This window comes from Oryctolagus cuniculus, chromosome 9 (assembly GCF_051225735.1).
Source record: "Oryctolagus cuniculus isolate XC-2025 breed Fujian yellow rabbit chromosome 9, ASM5122573v1, whole genome shotgun sequence".
NCBI classification, from domain to species: domain Eukaryota; kingdom Metazoa; phylum Chordata; class Mammalia; order Lagomorpha; family Leporidae; genus Oryctolagus; species Oryctolagus cuniculus.
Window position 1 is genome coordinate 77,760,836 of NC_142875.1, and position 18,124 is coordinate 77,778,959.

The 18,124-nt window shown below is 39.5% G+C and overlaps 1 protein-coding gene across 4 annotated transcripts in view; it reads left to right on the forward strand.

Annotated features, from left to right (window-relative positions):
• The first annotated feature begins 242 nt into the window (after positions 1–242).
• SOHLH2 (spermatogenesis and oogenesis specific basic helix-loop-helix 2) overlaps positions 243–18,124 on the forward strand; it is a 56,566-nt gene continuing 38,684 nt past the window's right edge. Inside the window, exons 1-2 of one of the 4 annotated variants that reach the window (XM_008273548.5) lie at positions 243–536; positions 12,365–12,579. In XM_008273548.5, coding sequence (XP_008271770.4) covers positions 489–536; positions 12,365–12,579 — 263 coding nt within the window. In that variant the 5' untranslated portion in view covers positions 243–488. The remainder of the gene's footprint in view (positions 537–12,364; positions 12,580–18,124) is intronic. The other 3 variants (XM_089303709.1, XM_089303710.1, XM_089303711.1) reach the window with 3 other exon arrangements.

Sequence of the window (18,124 nt, forward strand, 5' to 3'; positions counted from 1 at the left end):
TGGTTTAGAAAAAAAGCGCCAGGACAGCTTTTCTCTTCCCCATCCTATACGTGTTTGTCTAGGAAAGGGGAAAAAAATCCTAAGGGTTCGCTAATTCTTAACCTTTGAACTTAAAAGACTGCCCCTAAATAAGTATAAGCCCCAGGCTTCCCCAGGGAGGGGTGGTGGCGATTCTGAGTCCTAGTGCTTTGTGAACTTGGGGTGGGCAAAGTGCAAATGCCATGGTCTGCTAAGGCCCTGGGAGCACATTTGCTAGGCACACTGGGAAAAGCCCCCTCAGGCAGAGATCAGGCCAGCTCCTCAGAGGGTCCCAGAGCTGCCCTGGGTGCCCGGTCCCGAGGCGAGGAGAGGCAAGGCCACTTTAAGGGGCGTGCACTCCCACAGCTGCAGCCATTAGCGCGGAGGGCGCGCTCGCGGAGGACGCGGCGGGCTGCCGAGCTCCTCCTGTGGGGAGGCTGCCCCAGGACCCAGCACGTGCGCAGCGCGCCATGGCGGCCTCAATTATCAGCCCAGAGCTCGGCCCGCTTTCAGACCAGGTAAGAGGCGCAGGAGGAAGAAGGGGAGGCAGCTGCGTTTATAAACCCGCGGGCAGGCGCTGGGTTCTGGCGCCTCTACCCTCGAAAGCTGGCCTCAGGTAGCTCCCATCGAGGGGCCCGCCAGAGGGCGGCTTCCAGGCTCTGGCAAGGCCTCCCTGCCCAGGTGCCCTGAGCTGGCCATTTGCGAACGCGGCTCCAGAGAGGCCATCCGGAGGACCCGGCCTCCGGCCTCCAGGGCCTTGAGGTTGGAAGCCGGGCTAAATTACCTCAGCAAAAGAGGCCAAGGCAGAAAGTGAGCTAAGCTGTTCTATGAAAGAAATCCTCCTCCCTGCTCTTGATCCTGGTCGTCTTTCAAGCAGAAGGCCACTTGGAGAGCATTGGACAGCCACTTCTGGACAAAACGTGAATCGTCGTTTTTACTATGGGAAGTTTAATATGCATTCCTGTCGCTGCACGGATTGGCAAGTTCATGTTTTTTTTTTTTTTCACCCACTAGCAGCGTGTCGCCGAGTGTCCTTCCTGGAGCGGCCACCTAATCAGGCAGCTCTGTGCAGAGAAGGGCGCTCTCCGCACGGCCCTCCCACCGCCCTGAAAATCAGCAAGCTCGCTGGCCTCTTCTGAAAGCACTTGTCACCCGCTTAGCTAGGCGCAGGTTGGCGTTGTTACGCTTCTAGGTAAAAAACCAACGGTGAATACTACCGCGCTAGGAAGAAAGGGAAAGCAAAACTCGCCCAGCCCGGAGGCCAGGCCCGCTGGCCTTCATCGGCTTCCTCTTATCGAGGGTTTCTTCCGGGCGGGTGTGAGGGGAAGCCTCGCGTGCTGAGTGCCGTTTTGTTGCCCCGACAAGGCTGTGGGTGTTTAATCTCGAGAACAAGCTTTCCAGAACGGAATCATCACCACCTTGAAGTGGACCTGTGTGGCAGATTTTTCTCTTAATTTCCTTAAGATGCAGAAACTGATTTTAACTCTTCAGGAGAAATATTATGGTACAGGATTAAGCAAAACTGCACAAAATGGAATTCCGAATAAAACAGCTGATTATGTAGTAGTACGTAGGTAATTATGGTCTCCTGCCCGTGAGAGTCAGAGCCCCGGCTGAACCTTTTGTGTGCCTTTGCTGGAAGAGCAGCTTGCTGGATGTTAAATCCCTGGGCTCCTGGGGAAACTGCAGGCCCACCGTGGCCCTGTGCGAGCAGCGGCCCATGCAGCTGCTCCTGATTGTCGGAGGCGCTGCTCCCGGTGATAAGAGTGACATAAATAACAACTCACTAAAATGTGGGAGTGATTTGCTTTAAGCGCTTTAGCACCTGCTGTTACTAATTAAGGATTTAGCCTGCCACAGATTGCAAATGGAAATCCAGTGTTTTAAAGTGCCTTGTGTGTCTGTGACCATGGAAATCAAACAGAATGGATAAGGAATGTTGGTGATGATGATGTCACATTAGTAAAAACTGCCTATACTTAAGGGAGATACCGCAAGGTATTAGCAGTCCTTATTCCTGAGTGGTGGAATTACAGATGTTTTTTATTTTCACTTTAGGCTTTTTAAAATTTCCTAGTATTTCCCAATGAATCTGTATTGCTTTTGTTTAAAAAATAAAAGTTACAGTAAGCAATCTGAATGGAAGAAGCTTTTCTGTCAGAGGAAGCCTACTGTCCTCCAATTGTGCTCACAGGTGAAAATCTTAGATGTACTAAAAGGCAGCTTTACAAAGAAGGAGGTACTGGAAACATATTTTATCAATAGGTCCTTCTTACTACTCATGTTCTTATTACAATTCCAATAAGGTATTTTTAACTGAATTAATATTCAGATTTTTGTTGTTTGTAAAGGTATTTGGTACTCAGTGAATTTGTTACCTTTGGAAAGTGCACTGGAGCAAAGCTCTGATTTGATGGTTGACATTCTGTGTGTGCAATGGCACTGAATTTGTAGGGCAGGGAAAGAAGCCTGTGGCAAGAGAACAAATCAGCTCTGTGCAGAACCACTTTATTTTGTACTCCCTCTGTGCCGTGGCACAAGGCACTGTGCAGAAACTTCAGATTCCTGGGCAGGGCGGCAGGGTCATGATGCTTGTGCCTCCCATCCCTTTCTGGATCTCTTTCCCACCTCTTACAGCTTTCTCCCTACTTCCCAGAACCCACGTTCTACCCCATGTAGCTCACTCTTGACTTTTCTCCACGAGACAGACAGATTCTGGCAAGACACTAGGAGTCAGATCAGCAGGTGCCTGCTGGGAAAGGACTTTAGGCAGGCAGCTGATTACTGCTCTTGCAAGCTTACCGTTTGCTCTGCAAGACACCCTCTTTGCTGAACTCTGTGACTCAAGCAATGCAGGGAGCAGTTCCGATTAGAGCTATTATTACTGCCTGGGCATGGGCCCATTCCCACCCCCCTACCAGTTCTATCCCCCCCACCTCACATCTCTCTTTCTGTCTGGTAGACCTGATGTTTTCTGTGTTCTTTGTGCACAGGTTTGGTGGTGTTTGAGAGAGCATGGCAATGACCTCCTTTAGAGCATTTGTACAAACATTGCTCCTTCTAACAGTCTCATAGTGTAAGCCCAGATGAGGATCACAGCAGTATTTTCTTCAAAGCCACTAGTAGGTGCCTGAGCTAAGTGACAGACACTGGTCTTTCTGCCCTCTCTGCACTGCGTCAGACTGTTAGCAGAGATCAGTTAACAGCTTTGGTGGAACTGAAGCTTGTACCCTCTTCTGTGTTGCAGTGATTCAAAGTCATGCTTTCTGAAAGTGGAGAATAAAAGCCCCATGAGGGCAGGGACCTTGCCTGTTTGTTCACCGTTTATTCCTGGCGTTCAGCACTGTGTGTCCTGTAGTATGGTTCAGTGAATACCTGTGTATGGAATAAATATCAACCATGTTTAAGCAGACACGCGAAGTATTAGGGTTTTTAAAGGAGAAAAATAAACTCTTCTAATGGAAAGGTTTACAAGCCATTCATAGTCCAGGAAACCTTGATTTATAGATATTATATTAGTGTAGTTATCAATAGCATTCCTTTTCATTCTCAAAAGTATATCAGTTTGGAAGATAAATTATATGGCCATTCCATCCATGCTAGGTGGGTTCTTTTGTGGACATTTGTAAGTTGCCTCTATTAGCCAGGTTAATTAAAAAAGAAACCCATAATCACTCCTGTTATGTCCACTTGTTACTGACTGTTCCAGTGCTTGGCTTTGAAGAAGGCAATGTAAGAGAAGAGAAGAATATCATGTATTACAGTGGAGATGTGCAGACGATCTGCACTGGCGAGCAGCACCGTGGGTTAAGGTCCCGTGTTGCTGGAAGAGAGGGATGTTTATGAAACAAAACCACACTAAGGCCCCAGTGTGCTCTGGTGTGGTGCAAAATTCATATGAAAATGTTATGCTGAGAATGAGGGTGTTTGAGGGAAGCAGAAGGAAACAAGCTCAGGTAGGTAGACATCAGGCTATAAAAGGCCGTGCTAAAAAGTTCATGTTTTTTATTTTTATTAAGGTCACTGGGGGCAGGTGAGCGAGACTGGCTCATGGTGGTGGATTGAGCACACATGTCAACCTCCCTGTCTATCCCAAACCCCTTAGCAGGAGATCATTTTAGATGGAATGATACCTTTAGGACATAAATATGGAAAAATAAAGTGATGGGTTAGTATTCTGAAAAGTCCAATGAGACATAATAACAAAATGCAATACCTAGTCCCTAATGGGAGCTTGGTTCGAACAAAGCAGTTTTTCTCTAAACATTAAAAAAAATAAATAAATACACAGGGCAACTTGTAATTTAAAAAGCAGATGGGATCAAAATGCTAGTGTAATAAAAGTAGAAAAACTACATCTTACTAGATGTGAGGAGAAGAAATGCAGAGGCAACACAATTTTAGGGATAGTCTAGGCTCAATGAGACACAAAGATGGAAGGTGTTCACGTCCTATTGAATTAGCTGGATGTACCGCACCTGGGCCAGCAGGCGCCTCCTCCTGGGACTCTCTCAGTTCCTCCTACTGTGGGGGCAACAGTACTTTTAACCCTAGGACAAAAGCCAGGACTGCTTTGTAAAGAAAATGAACTGTGTATGGGACAAGGGCTCCAGGTGTGGGGGATTTCCAGACCTATTTCATTAGCAAGAAAGAGAAAAGGGAAGATGGCTGTCTGCTCAGGAGGGAAGTAAACCAAATTGCTTGGCTTTCGGAGTAAACCTGCCTTTATTTCAAAAAACGTGCTGGCACTATAAGAAGGACGTGTTGTGTCTGTGGGGTTCCTCCCCAAATCCATGATCCCAGTGTAATCATGAGAAAATGTCAGACAAGTCCAAGTATTGGGGTATTCTACGGAATACTTGACCAGCACTCTTGAAAAAATCAGGAAAAAGTGGAAAATCATTACAGATTAGAGGAGACTCAGAGACATGAAGGCTAAATATAACTTGTTGTCCTGGATGGGGATCTAGGACTTGAGTAGAAAAATTAGTGAGACCCAAATAAAGGCTTTCAAATAGCACTGTTTTGATATTAAATTCTTAGTTTTTTAAAAAAGATTTTTGTAAGAACTGCAATTTTTTTTTTAGTTTTAATTAAAATGCATGGTGTGTAAGACGTTCTGAGAGAAGCCGGATGGAGAGGTTATGACAACTCAGCATACTCTTTGTGGCTCATCTGTAAATCTGAAACTATTTCAAAACACAAAGACAATTAGCTACTTAAAAGATAGAACTCTAAGGGATTTAATTTGCAAAGCATTTATAGGAGGGGCAGGATGGGAAAAAATTGATCAGCATACGGAAGACATGGGAGAAAAAAAATATAGTAAATGGGAAACCTGAAATAACAAATGAAAGGAATAAAAGCGTTTTACATTGTTATACATGTTTACCAATTAATTGGCTATTTAATCATATTTGATGTCCTGTAATTATATTCTTCCATTAAAAACTAAAAACTCAAATGGTGGAAAAAAATAAAAAATTCTATATATTATTTTAAAAAGTCACACAAAATGAAAATGAATGGAAAGTTTCAAAATATAGAGATACGAAAAATTAAGAGCTATATTTAGACAAAATAAAATCCCAAATGTATTAAAAAGGGCAATGATGTATATTTTATATGTATATATAATATATATGTTTTTTCTATATGTGATTATCAATTTGTAGTATGTAACATGCCAAATAGTCATTATAAATCATTATATAGTATGTTTTAAATATTATCACTTGATATTAGTTTAAATGTGTATAATTATGAACCTTTATAACATAATTAAAAATAGAACCTATAGTTAGAGAAATTGATAAATTGACAAGACCATAATTTAAGGAGATTTTAACATAACTGTCTCATAAACTGAAAGTTAAAGTGAATTAACGAAGAAAAAATTAAGTTTGCTCTGAAAGACGTATAATAGACCTTTTTGCCCTACAGAAAATAAGCATTATTCTTAAATACCCATTGTACATTACCAAAAATTGACAGTGTTTTAGATTGTGAATAAAATATCAACAAATACTAAAAAGTACATTGTTTTTATGCAGGACACATTCACTGTGGATGATGAATTGAAATAAGAAATGAACTAATGAATAACCAAAAAAATTAAAAACCAAAAGCAAACATACTCTCCTCTTGAAAATTAAATATGCCTATTCATAGTTAATAAACTCTTCAGTTAAAATGGAAATATAAATAGAAGGTGTATACTCTTTAGTAGTGAATGAACATAAATGTACTCTTATGTCAACATCTATGGGATATGCTGTCCAATGGAACTTTCTGCAATGATGAAAATGTTCTGTTATTATGCTGTCTGATTACTACATGTGGATATTATGCTGTCTAACTAATTACATGTAGACAAAATTTCTGATTTATATAATTATAATTAACAAAAGTTTAAATTTAGTCACATATAACTACCAATTATATAACATATAATTGGATCAAATGGCTCTGTTTTCTCCAATAATACATTATCAGCAAAGATAGATTAAAAAATTAAATATTCATTTCTAGTTAGAAACTTTAACTCAATAACAGTAATAAATCTTACATATATTTCAAAGTTATGCATTTTTTCAAAGTTATGGATTTTTTAAAATATACATGAGCAAAATTCACTTCAGGAAAGGCTGAAAATGTTAATTTACCAATAATCACTAAGGAATTGTAAAAGTTAATCAAATTCCCATGTTTATAAATGCCTTCAGGATAAGGTTTTGTAGTCATGTTTTATCTAAACTTCAAGAAGCAGGTAACTCTGTATAAAAGTATTCAAGACCATGGGATCATATTGAAGTGGTCTGTTTCACTATTCAAGCCTGGCATATCCCTGATACCTAAAGCAGGTAAGACAATAAAACAAAATTATAAGCAATTTAATCTATGATCATAGATGTAGAAATCTAAAAATGAATAACTTGAATCCATTACATGCCATGAATAGGTTTATCCCAACATTACAATGAGGGCTTGGCATTGGGAAATCTGTTAATGTAATTCACTACCTAACAGATTAAAGGATAAAAAATAATATAATGTCAATACTGTAAAACCATTTGAAAAATCTGGGGCTCATTTATGATTTATAATTCTTGGTCTTTAAAGAGAAAAAATTTAATTTAATAAAGGATGTTGACCAGAAACCTTCAGTATCATATTTGGTAAGAAAAGTATTTGAAATATTCCCACCAAAAGAACAAGGAAAGAATGTACACTGTCACTCCTGCTATTCATTGTTTTGGATGGTCTAGCCAATTCTTTAAGATCATTTAAAAAAGCCTCAAAAACTCTATGAACAGATATAAAAATGTTATTTTCTTTTTCAAGACAGCATGATTGGAGGCAATACCAGTATTTCATGGGTGCCAGTTTGAGTCCTGGCTGCTCCACTTTCAATCCAGCTCCCTGCTAAAACACCTGGAAGAGTAGCAAAAGATGGCCCCAGTGCTTGGGCTCCTGCACCCACAGGGGAGACCCTAATGAATCTCCTGGTTCTTAGCTTCAACCTAGTCCTGCCCCAGCTATTGCAGCCATTTGAGAAGTGAACCAGTGGATCAAAGATATCTCTCTCTGCCCCTCCCTCCCTCTTTCTCTAACTCTGCCTTTCAAATAAATAAATCTTTTTTTTTAAAAAGTATTATTTTCTACCTAAGAAATTGAGAAGAATCAAAATGTATTGGAACTAAATAGAGAGTACTATAAAGGACATAAAACAAGTTCCTTATATAGAAATCAGTAGCCTCTCTATATGTCAGCTATAATCAGTCAGAAAATATAATGAGGGAGAAAATATATCCCCTCATAATCACTTCCAATGTTGAAATACCTAGAAAGAAAAATGCAAGAACGTAAGCAAAAACTATATGAAAATAACTATAAAACTGAAGAATATTAATAAAACCAAATTCTCTGAGTCATCCTCCTTAATTGGGAGATTTACTACAGAATATTTTCTAGTTAACCTTTAAATTATGTCCAACCATAATCAAAACTTAATAGGGTTCCTGGACAAACTAATGCTAAAATTCTGTTGGAAGAAAAATTGTGAGAGAATATCTAAGAACCAAACTGACAAATAACAAGAAGGAAACAATATTAATATTCTTCAAAAGATTCGCGGAAATGTGTATTATGAAAAGACCATGCATGTCTTTCCAAATTTCTTCATTCTAAAATAAACTCATACTAAATTGTTATAGCATGTCTGAATAGGAGGATATATTTTGAGGCACTAAAAATAAGACAGCAGTTTGAAAAGAGCCTTACAAGAGCAAGATGAATTCTGTTAAAATTGAAGCAAGAACAAATATCAGATTTGTGTTGATGGTTAGGTGGAAGAATAGTGAAATCACTGGTGCTTTATGAAAAGTTTATGGGGACAGTGCCCAACAGGAATCATTAGTTTATAAAGGAATAATTCATTTGAAGAAGGGATGTAATGATGTTGAAAATGTAGCCCCCAGCAGCAGACCATCCATATCAATATGCAAGGAAAAAACACTGTTTTTGTGGCCTAAGGAGGACCAATGATTAACAGCAGAATCAATAGACAAGACCACAGAGTACTCAATTAGTTCCATTTACACAATTCTGACTGAAAAAGTGGAATAAACAGTTGTGCCTGGGTCAGCTGCAGACAAGGGCAGAGCTTTCAATGGAAATTTTAAACAGTTTAGATCCTAAAGCATTTATTTGAAAAATTATGGCAGGAGATGAAATGTGGCTTCACCAGTGTGATCTTGAAGACAAAGCACATTCCAGGAAATGACTACCAAGAAGTAGAAGTGGTCCAGTCAAAGCCAAAACAGTGGCCAAGAGCAAGGTTCATGGCAACAGTTTTGGGGGACATATGCAAAGCATTTTGCTTGTTGACTTCTGTTTATTCTGAGGGTGTTTTGACAAAGCCAAAGGTTTAGTAGAAAAACACTCATGAAAGCTTCCCCAGAGAGTTCTCTCTTCCATGACAGCTACTGCTCACTCCTCTCATCAGACAAGGGCAATTTCATGTGTTTCTCTGAGAAAACATGAGACATCCACCTCACAGTCCTCACCTGGCTCCTCTAACTTTTTTTGCTTCTTAATCTTAAAAGAGTCTTCAAAGAACATGTGTGTCTCTTCAGTAATGTAAATATGGCTTCATTAACGTTATATTCCTGGTACCCTCAATTCTTTAGGGATAGACTGAATGGCTGGTACTATCAATCATAAAAATGTCTTGAACTTAATGGAGCTTATGTTGAGAAATAAATTTTGCATATTTTTATCTCTTAATTCCACTTTTTCATGCAGTTTGAAGTGCCCTCATATGCTCTATCAAATATGATATGCATTGAAAGAACTAGTAATTAGCCATCATATTGTACAGAAATAAATTCATAGATCAGTGGTTCAGAATGAAGTCTAGAAACAGATGGACACACACATTCTATGGTGGCGCTTGAAAACACTGAGAGAGAGCCTGTTCAGTAATGCCTTTGGCACAGTTATATCTACATGTGAAAAAGATGAAATCATATATACCCACCTCATGTTAATTGCCAAATAATTCCCAGATGGCAAAGTTAAATAAAAAATCATTAGAATATACTATCAAGGAATATTTGAACATAAACAGTTGACTGTGAAAACAAGACAGAATTCACCAAAGTCATAAACAAATGCTACATTCATTACTAAATATACTTTTTAAAGATTGATTTATTTGAAAGGCAGAGTTATGAGAGGGAGAGACAGATCCTCCATCTACTGATTCACTCCTCAAATGGCCACAACGGTACTGGGGCAGGTTGAAATAAGGATCCTGGAACTGGATCCAGGTCTCCCAGGTGGGTGGCTTGGGCCCCTTGGGCTGCCCTCCACTGCTTTCCCAGGCACATGAACAGGGAACTGGATCGGAAGTGGAGCAGCCAGGACCTAAGCTGGAACTCATTTGGGGTGCCAGCCTCACAGGCAGTGGCTTAACCTGCTGTGCCCAACATTAGCTCCTGTTACAAATATTAAACATTTATGAGTAACAAGATACCTTATAATCAAAATTGAAGGCCAAATGACAAATTGGAAAAGCAAGTAGTTAACTAATATCCAAAATATTTAAGCTCCCTAACAATAGTAAGAAAAAGACAAGCCTTGCAAAGGAGAGTAGACAAAGGTAGTAAGTGAGCATGTATAATAAGTACAATATGCAATAAATAGAAATACAGATTTACCACTAAGATTAAAAGGTACTCAATTTCACCATTATTTTGAAAACATGCCAATGAGGGAAAATTAGGTGTTTCTTTTTTCCTCACAATACTGGCAAAATTTTTAAAAGAGCAAAGATAATCAGTAAGGGTTTGTGGGAATGGGTACTGAAATATACTGTTGGTGGGGACATGAGTTTTGTATCTTTCACGAACAATTTGACAATAACAAAGTTCAAAAACTGTTGTAGTTTTGACTTTAAGATATATGCTTATTTGCATAAGATTTATTTACAAATGTACAATAGTATCATAGCATTATATTAACATCAAAATCCAGCATTAAGAGAATGGCTTGATCGATTATTATAGAAATGAGGACAGGATTGGCTCCTGGCTTTGACCTGGCCCGGCCCTGACCATTGTGGCCTTCTGGGGAGTGAGCCAACAGATGGAAGATTTCTCTCCCTCTTTCTCTCTTTACCTCTCTTTCTATAGCTGACTTTCAAATAAATAAATAAATCTTTTAAAAAAATGAAATGAGGACAGGATTAAGATTACAGATCACATCACTCTTGATTCTCCCAAAATGATAGGCAACATTTTGAAGAGAATAAATCTACAACAACCTGGAAAATAAAAATATTTCCAGTGAGCCAGAATTTTCAAGACATTGTCAAGCTACATTTTTAAGTGAAAAAAAGCAACTCACCTTTTAAGAATGTAATATCCCATTTATTAAAAAAGCTATAGTTATGTATTATATGTTTGTGAAAATTGTCTGGAAAGATAGACACCAAACTGTGGATAGTGGTTGCTTCTAGGGAAGAGAGTATATTAAGGTTTGACAAGGAAAAGGAGAAGGAGAAAGGAAGGAAGGATGATAACTGGAATGTGAGCTGATAGAAGTGCAGAAGTTTTGCTTACTTTAAATTCTTGCTTAATTTCCTGTAACTCACCCGTTCTTTCTTGTTCCCCTTGGGAAGCCCCACTGTGGACCATCTCCCTTTCTCTCTCTCTCTCTCTTCTTTCCTTCTCTCTCTCTCTCTCGTCTTGCTTGCTTGTTTGCTTGCTTGCTTGCTTTCCTTCTTTTCTTAAGATTTATTTATTTATTTGAAAGTCAGAGTTACACAGAGAGAAGGAGAGGTAGAGAGACAGAGAAAGAGGTCTTCCTTCTTTCTTTCTCTCTCTCTCTTTCTTTCTTTTCTTAAGATTTATTTATTTATTTGAAAGTCAGAGTTACTCAGAGAGAAGGAGAGGTAGAGAGACAGAGAAAGAGGTCTTCCATCCACTGGTTCACTCCTCAATTGAAGCCTCAACTGCCAGAGCTGCACCAATCTGAAGCCAGGAACCAGGATTTTCTTCTGGGTCTCCCATGCAAAAACAGGGGCCCAAGGATTTGGGCCATCTTTTAATTTCCCAGGCCATAGCAGAGAACTGGATCGGAAGTGGAGCAGCCAGGACTTGAACTGGCACTGATATGGGATGCCAGCACTGCAGGCAGTGGCTTTACCCACTATGCCACAGTGCCATCCCCTCTTGGCCGTTTTCAAGGAGTTTTCTTCATTAGTTAAAAGAATGAAACAGAAATAAAAAGTGAGCTTAGGAATGCTATTTTTTCCCAATTGCATGTAGTTGAAAATACCCTCTAGTTGGAATAGTCTTTTGGATTCCTAATATTGGGATTTGAATAGCATGTGTATTCCATTCAAAGGACTTTGTTTCTATAGGATTTAGGAATTTAGATCTTTCTCTGTCCTCTGGAATGTGTATTTCACCAAAATAAATATGCAGGAGAGATACAAGTTTGGTTTTCTCTTCAAAAAGAAAAAAAAAACATTTTCTGGTGGGACAGGCGATTGGGAGTCACAAGAATGTTATCTGTTGATAAATACAAATCTGCAGGAAGATAGGAGTAGAATAGCAGTGATAAGCAAAACTTTTGAAAATAGCATTAAATCTGTCTACCACCCTAGGTGCTGAAGACATGCAATTCATAGCCCTCTCCTTGAGGTGCTTTCAGCCGACCAGCTGTGCAGCAGTCTTTGCATTTGGAGCCTTTATTTATTTGATGTCTGCTATGTGACATTTTGTGCATGCCCAGATACTAATGATGTGGCACGTCTGCTTTCTTCCTTCTCATTCAGGCAAACATCGACCTGTTGTTTGTGGGAGATGTCACTGTGGGCTGCCTGGCAGATAGTGTGCAGCAGTTCTTTTCAAACACAGCAGACGTCACCATCACCATCAGTGACGTGAAGAAGGCAGCCGTGCTCTTGGATGAGTGCACCTTCAACATGGTTTTCCTGAAGATGACGCCTTTCCTAACTGCTGAGGAGCTGGAAGCTCTCAAGTTAATTAGGTAAGGTTGAAAACCCTCGATTCTGGAAAACCTAGTTCTATAAAAATCCTGCAAAGATATATTTCTACTTTAATTTTTAAGAGTAGGGATATCTTCATGGGCAAAATCTATACACTGGTTGTTTTTATTGCCACTTTGGCTACTATTATAGGAATTATGATTTCAACTTGAAAAGTATTAGGTATAAGTGAGAATGGAGAATTAATTAATTGTTCATTGAAATTTATTTGGTTTACAATGCTTACATTATTCCCATAGGTAAGCCTTTTAAATAATCATTAGAATGACACATCTTTTTCAGAGTTCGCTAACTTTATTACAGAGGATTCTAAAGCAAGTGAGTCCTCTCAGCTTTATGTCATGCTGCTTGTAGACCAAAGGTGTCTCTTGGAGAGCCACAGCATTTTTTGGATCCATTGAGTCTGGACACTACCACCTCCAATACTCTTGTAGTTCAAAGCAGTTCTGCTTCTTTCCAACCTACTCCAGCTCCAGAGACCTGGAGTCCGCTGGCAGAAGAGTTAGGTTCTTCTTTGCCTGGGTCTACAGGATTTTGAGGCACTTAGGATGTATTTAAACAAGGTTCTCTTTCTTTAGAAAGATTTGATAGAAAAGTGGAGTTGCAAATAACATTGGAATATATGAGTGCCTGACAAAATTAGGACAGGTCTCTCTAGGCTAAAGGAGAAAATTTGGAGACAGTATGGTGATCCCAAAAATGGGGGTGGGGGGGCATTACTCCTGGGATTTCTTAGAACTTCTGCATTTCTTCTGGCTTTCTACTGGAGCATGAACTGTGGACAAATCAGGCAAACTGTCCAGGTGGATTTCACTTCCAAAACATTGTGAAATGTCCTTCTTGTGAGAATATGCCTATTTTAATTCATATCTTTAAAAAAATTCTATTAGGGTTTGGACATTGATCTAGCATTTAAGACACCCATGTCCCACTTCAGCATTCTATTCCTGCTCTGGATCCTAACTACGACTCCTGTTAACGTAGACCCTTGGGAAGCAGTGATGCAGACTCAAGTAACTGGGTACTTGCCACGCACATGGGAGACCTGGATTGAGGTCCCAGCTCCTGGCTTCTGCCACAGCCCAGAAGATGGAAAGGCTTGCTCTCACTCTCTCTCTCTGCCTCTCAAATAACTTTTGTTTTTTATTTTTATAAAGATTTATTTATTTATTTTGAAAGAGAGAGAAAATAAGATCTTCCAAATGCTGGTTTACTCCCCAATGGCCAGTGCTGGGGCAGACCGAAGCCAGGAGCCAGGAGCTTCATTCAGGTCTCCTACACGGTTGGCAGGGGCTCAAGCACTTGGGCCATCCTCTGCTGCCTTTCCCAGGCCATGAGCAGGGAGCTGGATTGGAAGTGGAGCAGCTAGAACACTAACCAACATGGCGTTGCAGGCGATGGCTTTACCTGCCATGGTACAATGCCAGCCCCTAACTTTGTTTTTTAATTTTAGAAAATCTATAGATAGGGTTCCCCTGGTTAGGAACTCATCATAATATCTCCTTTATATAGTGCAGTTTTCATTATATAATTAGGAAAATTACAACAGGCATGTACGGTGGGTAGAGCAGAATTACTGATTGAGCCCACTTGACAGATGAGAAAGCTGAGGCTGAAATGACGTGCCTGAGACCACGTGGCTTGCTTTTATAATACTGAGACTAAAACTCTAAACTTTTCACTTTAGCTTTTTTCTAGAAGTGTCAAGTTTTTAATGTTTGTATTGAAGCCACCTTATTTACACCTCTGAGAGTCAGTATATACCAAACTCAGTATACACCAAACAGATCCGTGGTGATGGACGAACACCGGCAGATCGGAATGGTGGGTCTCTCTTCATTTCAAGAGTAGGACCCTAGCAGTGCCTCTCTGAATAACATTTTTTATTTGCTCATTACTGAAGCTACTTTTGAACAGGGTAAAAATAAACTTCAGCTTAAGAAGAAGGTTTATGCTTAGCATTAGTTATTAAAATCTAGGAAATCAAAAGAGAGAATTTGCTGATACTCTCATATCTGTAGATTTTCCTCATTTCGGCTTCTGTTACTCCAAATAACTAATATTTCTTAGCAGGGAAAAGAAGGTCGATGAGGAAATGAAGTGTACAGATACGGTAGTTCTATTTTGTTGCAAAAGTATTGTTTGAAAAGAAAAAAAGAGGTAATTTGTGGAATATACTTGGATTTGTTTTTCCTGTGGCACTGTTCCCCAAACCATAGGTATTGACTGGTAGATAGCAGGTGTTTTCTCTCTTGCTGTAGGCCTGAATAAATGACAGTGTGGATGAGAGGGAGGGATTCCCTACTGGGGTGGACACTGTATCCTAGCTTTTGTATTCCTCCCTGAAAGAGGGGTAATATTGTCTTTTGGAAGCTTTGTTTGTGTGATGTTGGCTTCAGAAGCTAGGAAAGTCTCTAAATTTCACTTTTCTGCCCTCAGGACTTACAGGGTTATGATATAGGAATTATTTAAACCCTATGGAGCATGTTTATAGTTTTCAACCTATGTTTTTTCATGGAGCAATGAGTCCAGTATGCATACTGCCCCATTTACATAAACTGTTTAAACCTTCATCTTTTCTAAATCACTGTGTCTTTTGATTTGGGGATAACATTTAATGACTAAACCAAAATGAAAAGTCTAGCTTAGTTTTTCTTATCCTGTATTTCAGATTACCCCCCAAGTTTTTGTTGGTGTTTTGTATAATATCTCAGAATTTGGATAGGTACAGGAGAATGTACAATTGCTTAGCTTAATTGTGTCTTTCTGTCCCCTGCCATTGAATGATGAACTTGCTATTGAGTACAAGTGCCCATATTTATTTTTAATATTGGAACACATGACCATAGATCTTATATATGACATACAGATATTTATTGAAAATAAGTGTAAAGCTTAGCTTCTTTACTGTAACATTAGATTTGTTTTAGAATAAGATGAAATCATTCCCCTTAAAAGATTCTTAAATTTTTTCTTACAAAAGAACTATTTAAAGCTTGATGCTACTCACTGATCAACTTTCATCATTCATTTCATCATAAAATATTGATATTTTATGGACTGACATTCTCAAGAATTAGGGCACATTGCAATTGTAGGTTAACATTCCTGATTGTATCCCCTAATTTGTTTTCAACTCATGAATACATTAAAAGAATGTATTTTTATTGAGCCAGATGAGCACATGCATTACCCAGTGGTAAAATATTTTAAAATAACCTTAAGATTCATAAACTTGGCTCCAGAATCCCAGGATACTTCTCTTTGGCTTAGGTCAGTTTTCAAAATTGAGGCGCACTCAATATGCAGGTATTTTATAATTCCTTCAGACACATTTTGGTACTTTATTTTCCAAAGGCAGGTACAGGAAATTAAACTGTTTCAAACCCATCAGTAATGTATGGATCCTTTCTGGGACTGTGGTTTTTCTTTTCCATGAAATAGCTCCGCAGTTCTTCAAATTCCATAATCCTCTTGAGCTGTGAGCCCTTCAGGCACTAGAGAGGAATGCAGAATGTTGTTCCATCTCCCCAGTCTAGAAGTCAAGTTTGGATCTGATTTCATTTTTCCCCATGTAGTTTCAATTGTCTGAGCAGTTAATTTCTCATTTCACAAGAAAGCCCAGTCTTGTATGAGCCACAGGGATCTAAAAGTTGTCCTTTTATGTCCCAAACTCCAAAATGTCCCTGGTTTGACAGTGCAATGAGATAAATTTTATAGGCTACTTTGCATGAATTAGTCCTCTGAATAGCTGACAATAAACACAACAGTAAAACATCTAAGAGGGTTTTCTGAAACCTTTTTCCTACAGATTGGTTGTGCATGTGAATTAGAGTTGAGGAAAATTCAGGTCTTTCTGACTTCTAGTGCCTCATGACACAGTAAAGCTGATTTAGGAGGTCCAAGGAGGAACTCTTGACCAGCACGGCTGGCGCAGGGCCCACCAGTTTTCACTGTGTTTACTGCATCTTAATACAGATGCTGTGTTAATAGCAAGTGAGCTCATTGTTTTCACAGCATAGTAGAAGTCCCAGTTTTCTTACTTAGGGTGGTGGTTTTAATAACAAAACACAGTATTTGTTTTGAATCTCAAATAGACCACAGCAGGTTAGTTTGGCTACTTTTGGCCAATGAACATCATAATGGATAACTGCACTCAAGATGATCACAACCCCAACAGGACACTGGCTTTTGTCCCTTGAAGTCCTTCTGGCTCTAAATGAAATGAATTTAGGAATTTTCTCCAGCTTCATATGGACTTGGAAGATAACTTCTAGAAGCCAGAGCTTTTCAGAGATTCTTTGGTCAGTGCAGTGTGCAACTCAGCTCAAAACACTTATATGAGGTCCCCCCACCACCACCACCAGGGGACAGACATGGGGCTGGGGGAAAGACAGGGTGGGTACTGCTGCAGTGTGAGCAGCTGGCCGGCTTCTGCTCCAGAGAACGCTGGAGTCACGTACAGGAATGGAAAGTAGAATTGGCAGTATCCAATCTCATAGGTGGGTATAGTCTCAGGAACTGCCTTGACATTTAAGTTGTATGATCTGTGAAGTGTGAGGAGGAATGAACTGTCCCCAAGTGAACGGCAGAATTTTAAATCAAGAGACTTCAACTGAGAAGGTCCTTATAAGGCCCCATGCTTGCAGTTTGTTTTTTGGTAGATGGAAGAAGTGATATTAGTTGGGGGTGAATAAAAGAGAGATTGTTTTGTTTTGTTTTGTTTTGCTTTTGTGTTGCTTAGTTTTGCTTAAAGAACATTCATTCATTAGAAGGAAGATATTTTCTTGGTGATCCTGGAAACTAGAAACTCTTTAGCTTATTGGTTTGTATAGAACGTGAATGAGAAGCTGAGTTGGAGACCAGAGCAGTGGGTCAATTTCTGGAGTCCCTGTCCAGCTCTACAATTAGGGTTTCACTAGCAGGTGGAGCATTTGGGTTGGTCACTGGTTCCATGCTAATGACAAAGCCCAGGAATTCTAACTCTATTGAATGAAAAACTTGAAAGTCACCCAGATATACAAATCTGTATATCCAAGTCTAACATATTTTAGTGTCAGATTGACTTATGTTTTCAAAAATGGACACAGGACTGTTTCTAAAAGCAAAGAACTTTTTTTTTTTAAAAATTCTCTAATTCTAGAGTAGTCTAACTTACGGTAATGTCTTCTGTGAGTGTGATTTTGTGTTTCAATAGTTGGACTACTCAGTAAGCTTCTTTCAGTGGTCCTGTCTACTCAGTCCATTTTTCCCTTCCACCTCTCTCTTCTCATCCTCTTGTCCACTCCTCCATTATATTTCCACACTTTCTTATCACTTAAAAAACTCGTATGGAGTTCTTGCACTGTGGCTGGCAGGCATCGGTTCTGACCACCCTCATTCCCACCGGGACCCACGCCCTGCCACACCAGTACACATACCTTTCTTACCTCTACATTCAGATCCTATCTTTCCTCCCTTCCATACCTGTTTTTGGAATAGACCGTCTCATTTTTTAATAGAAGCCATTTATTCATTCTTTTCTTC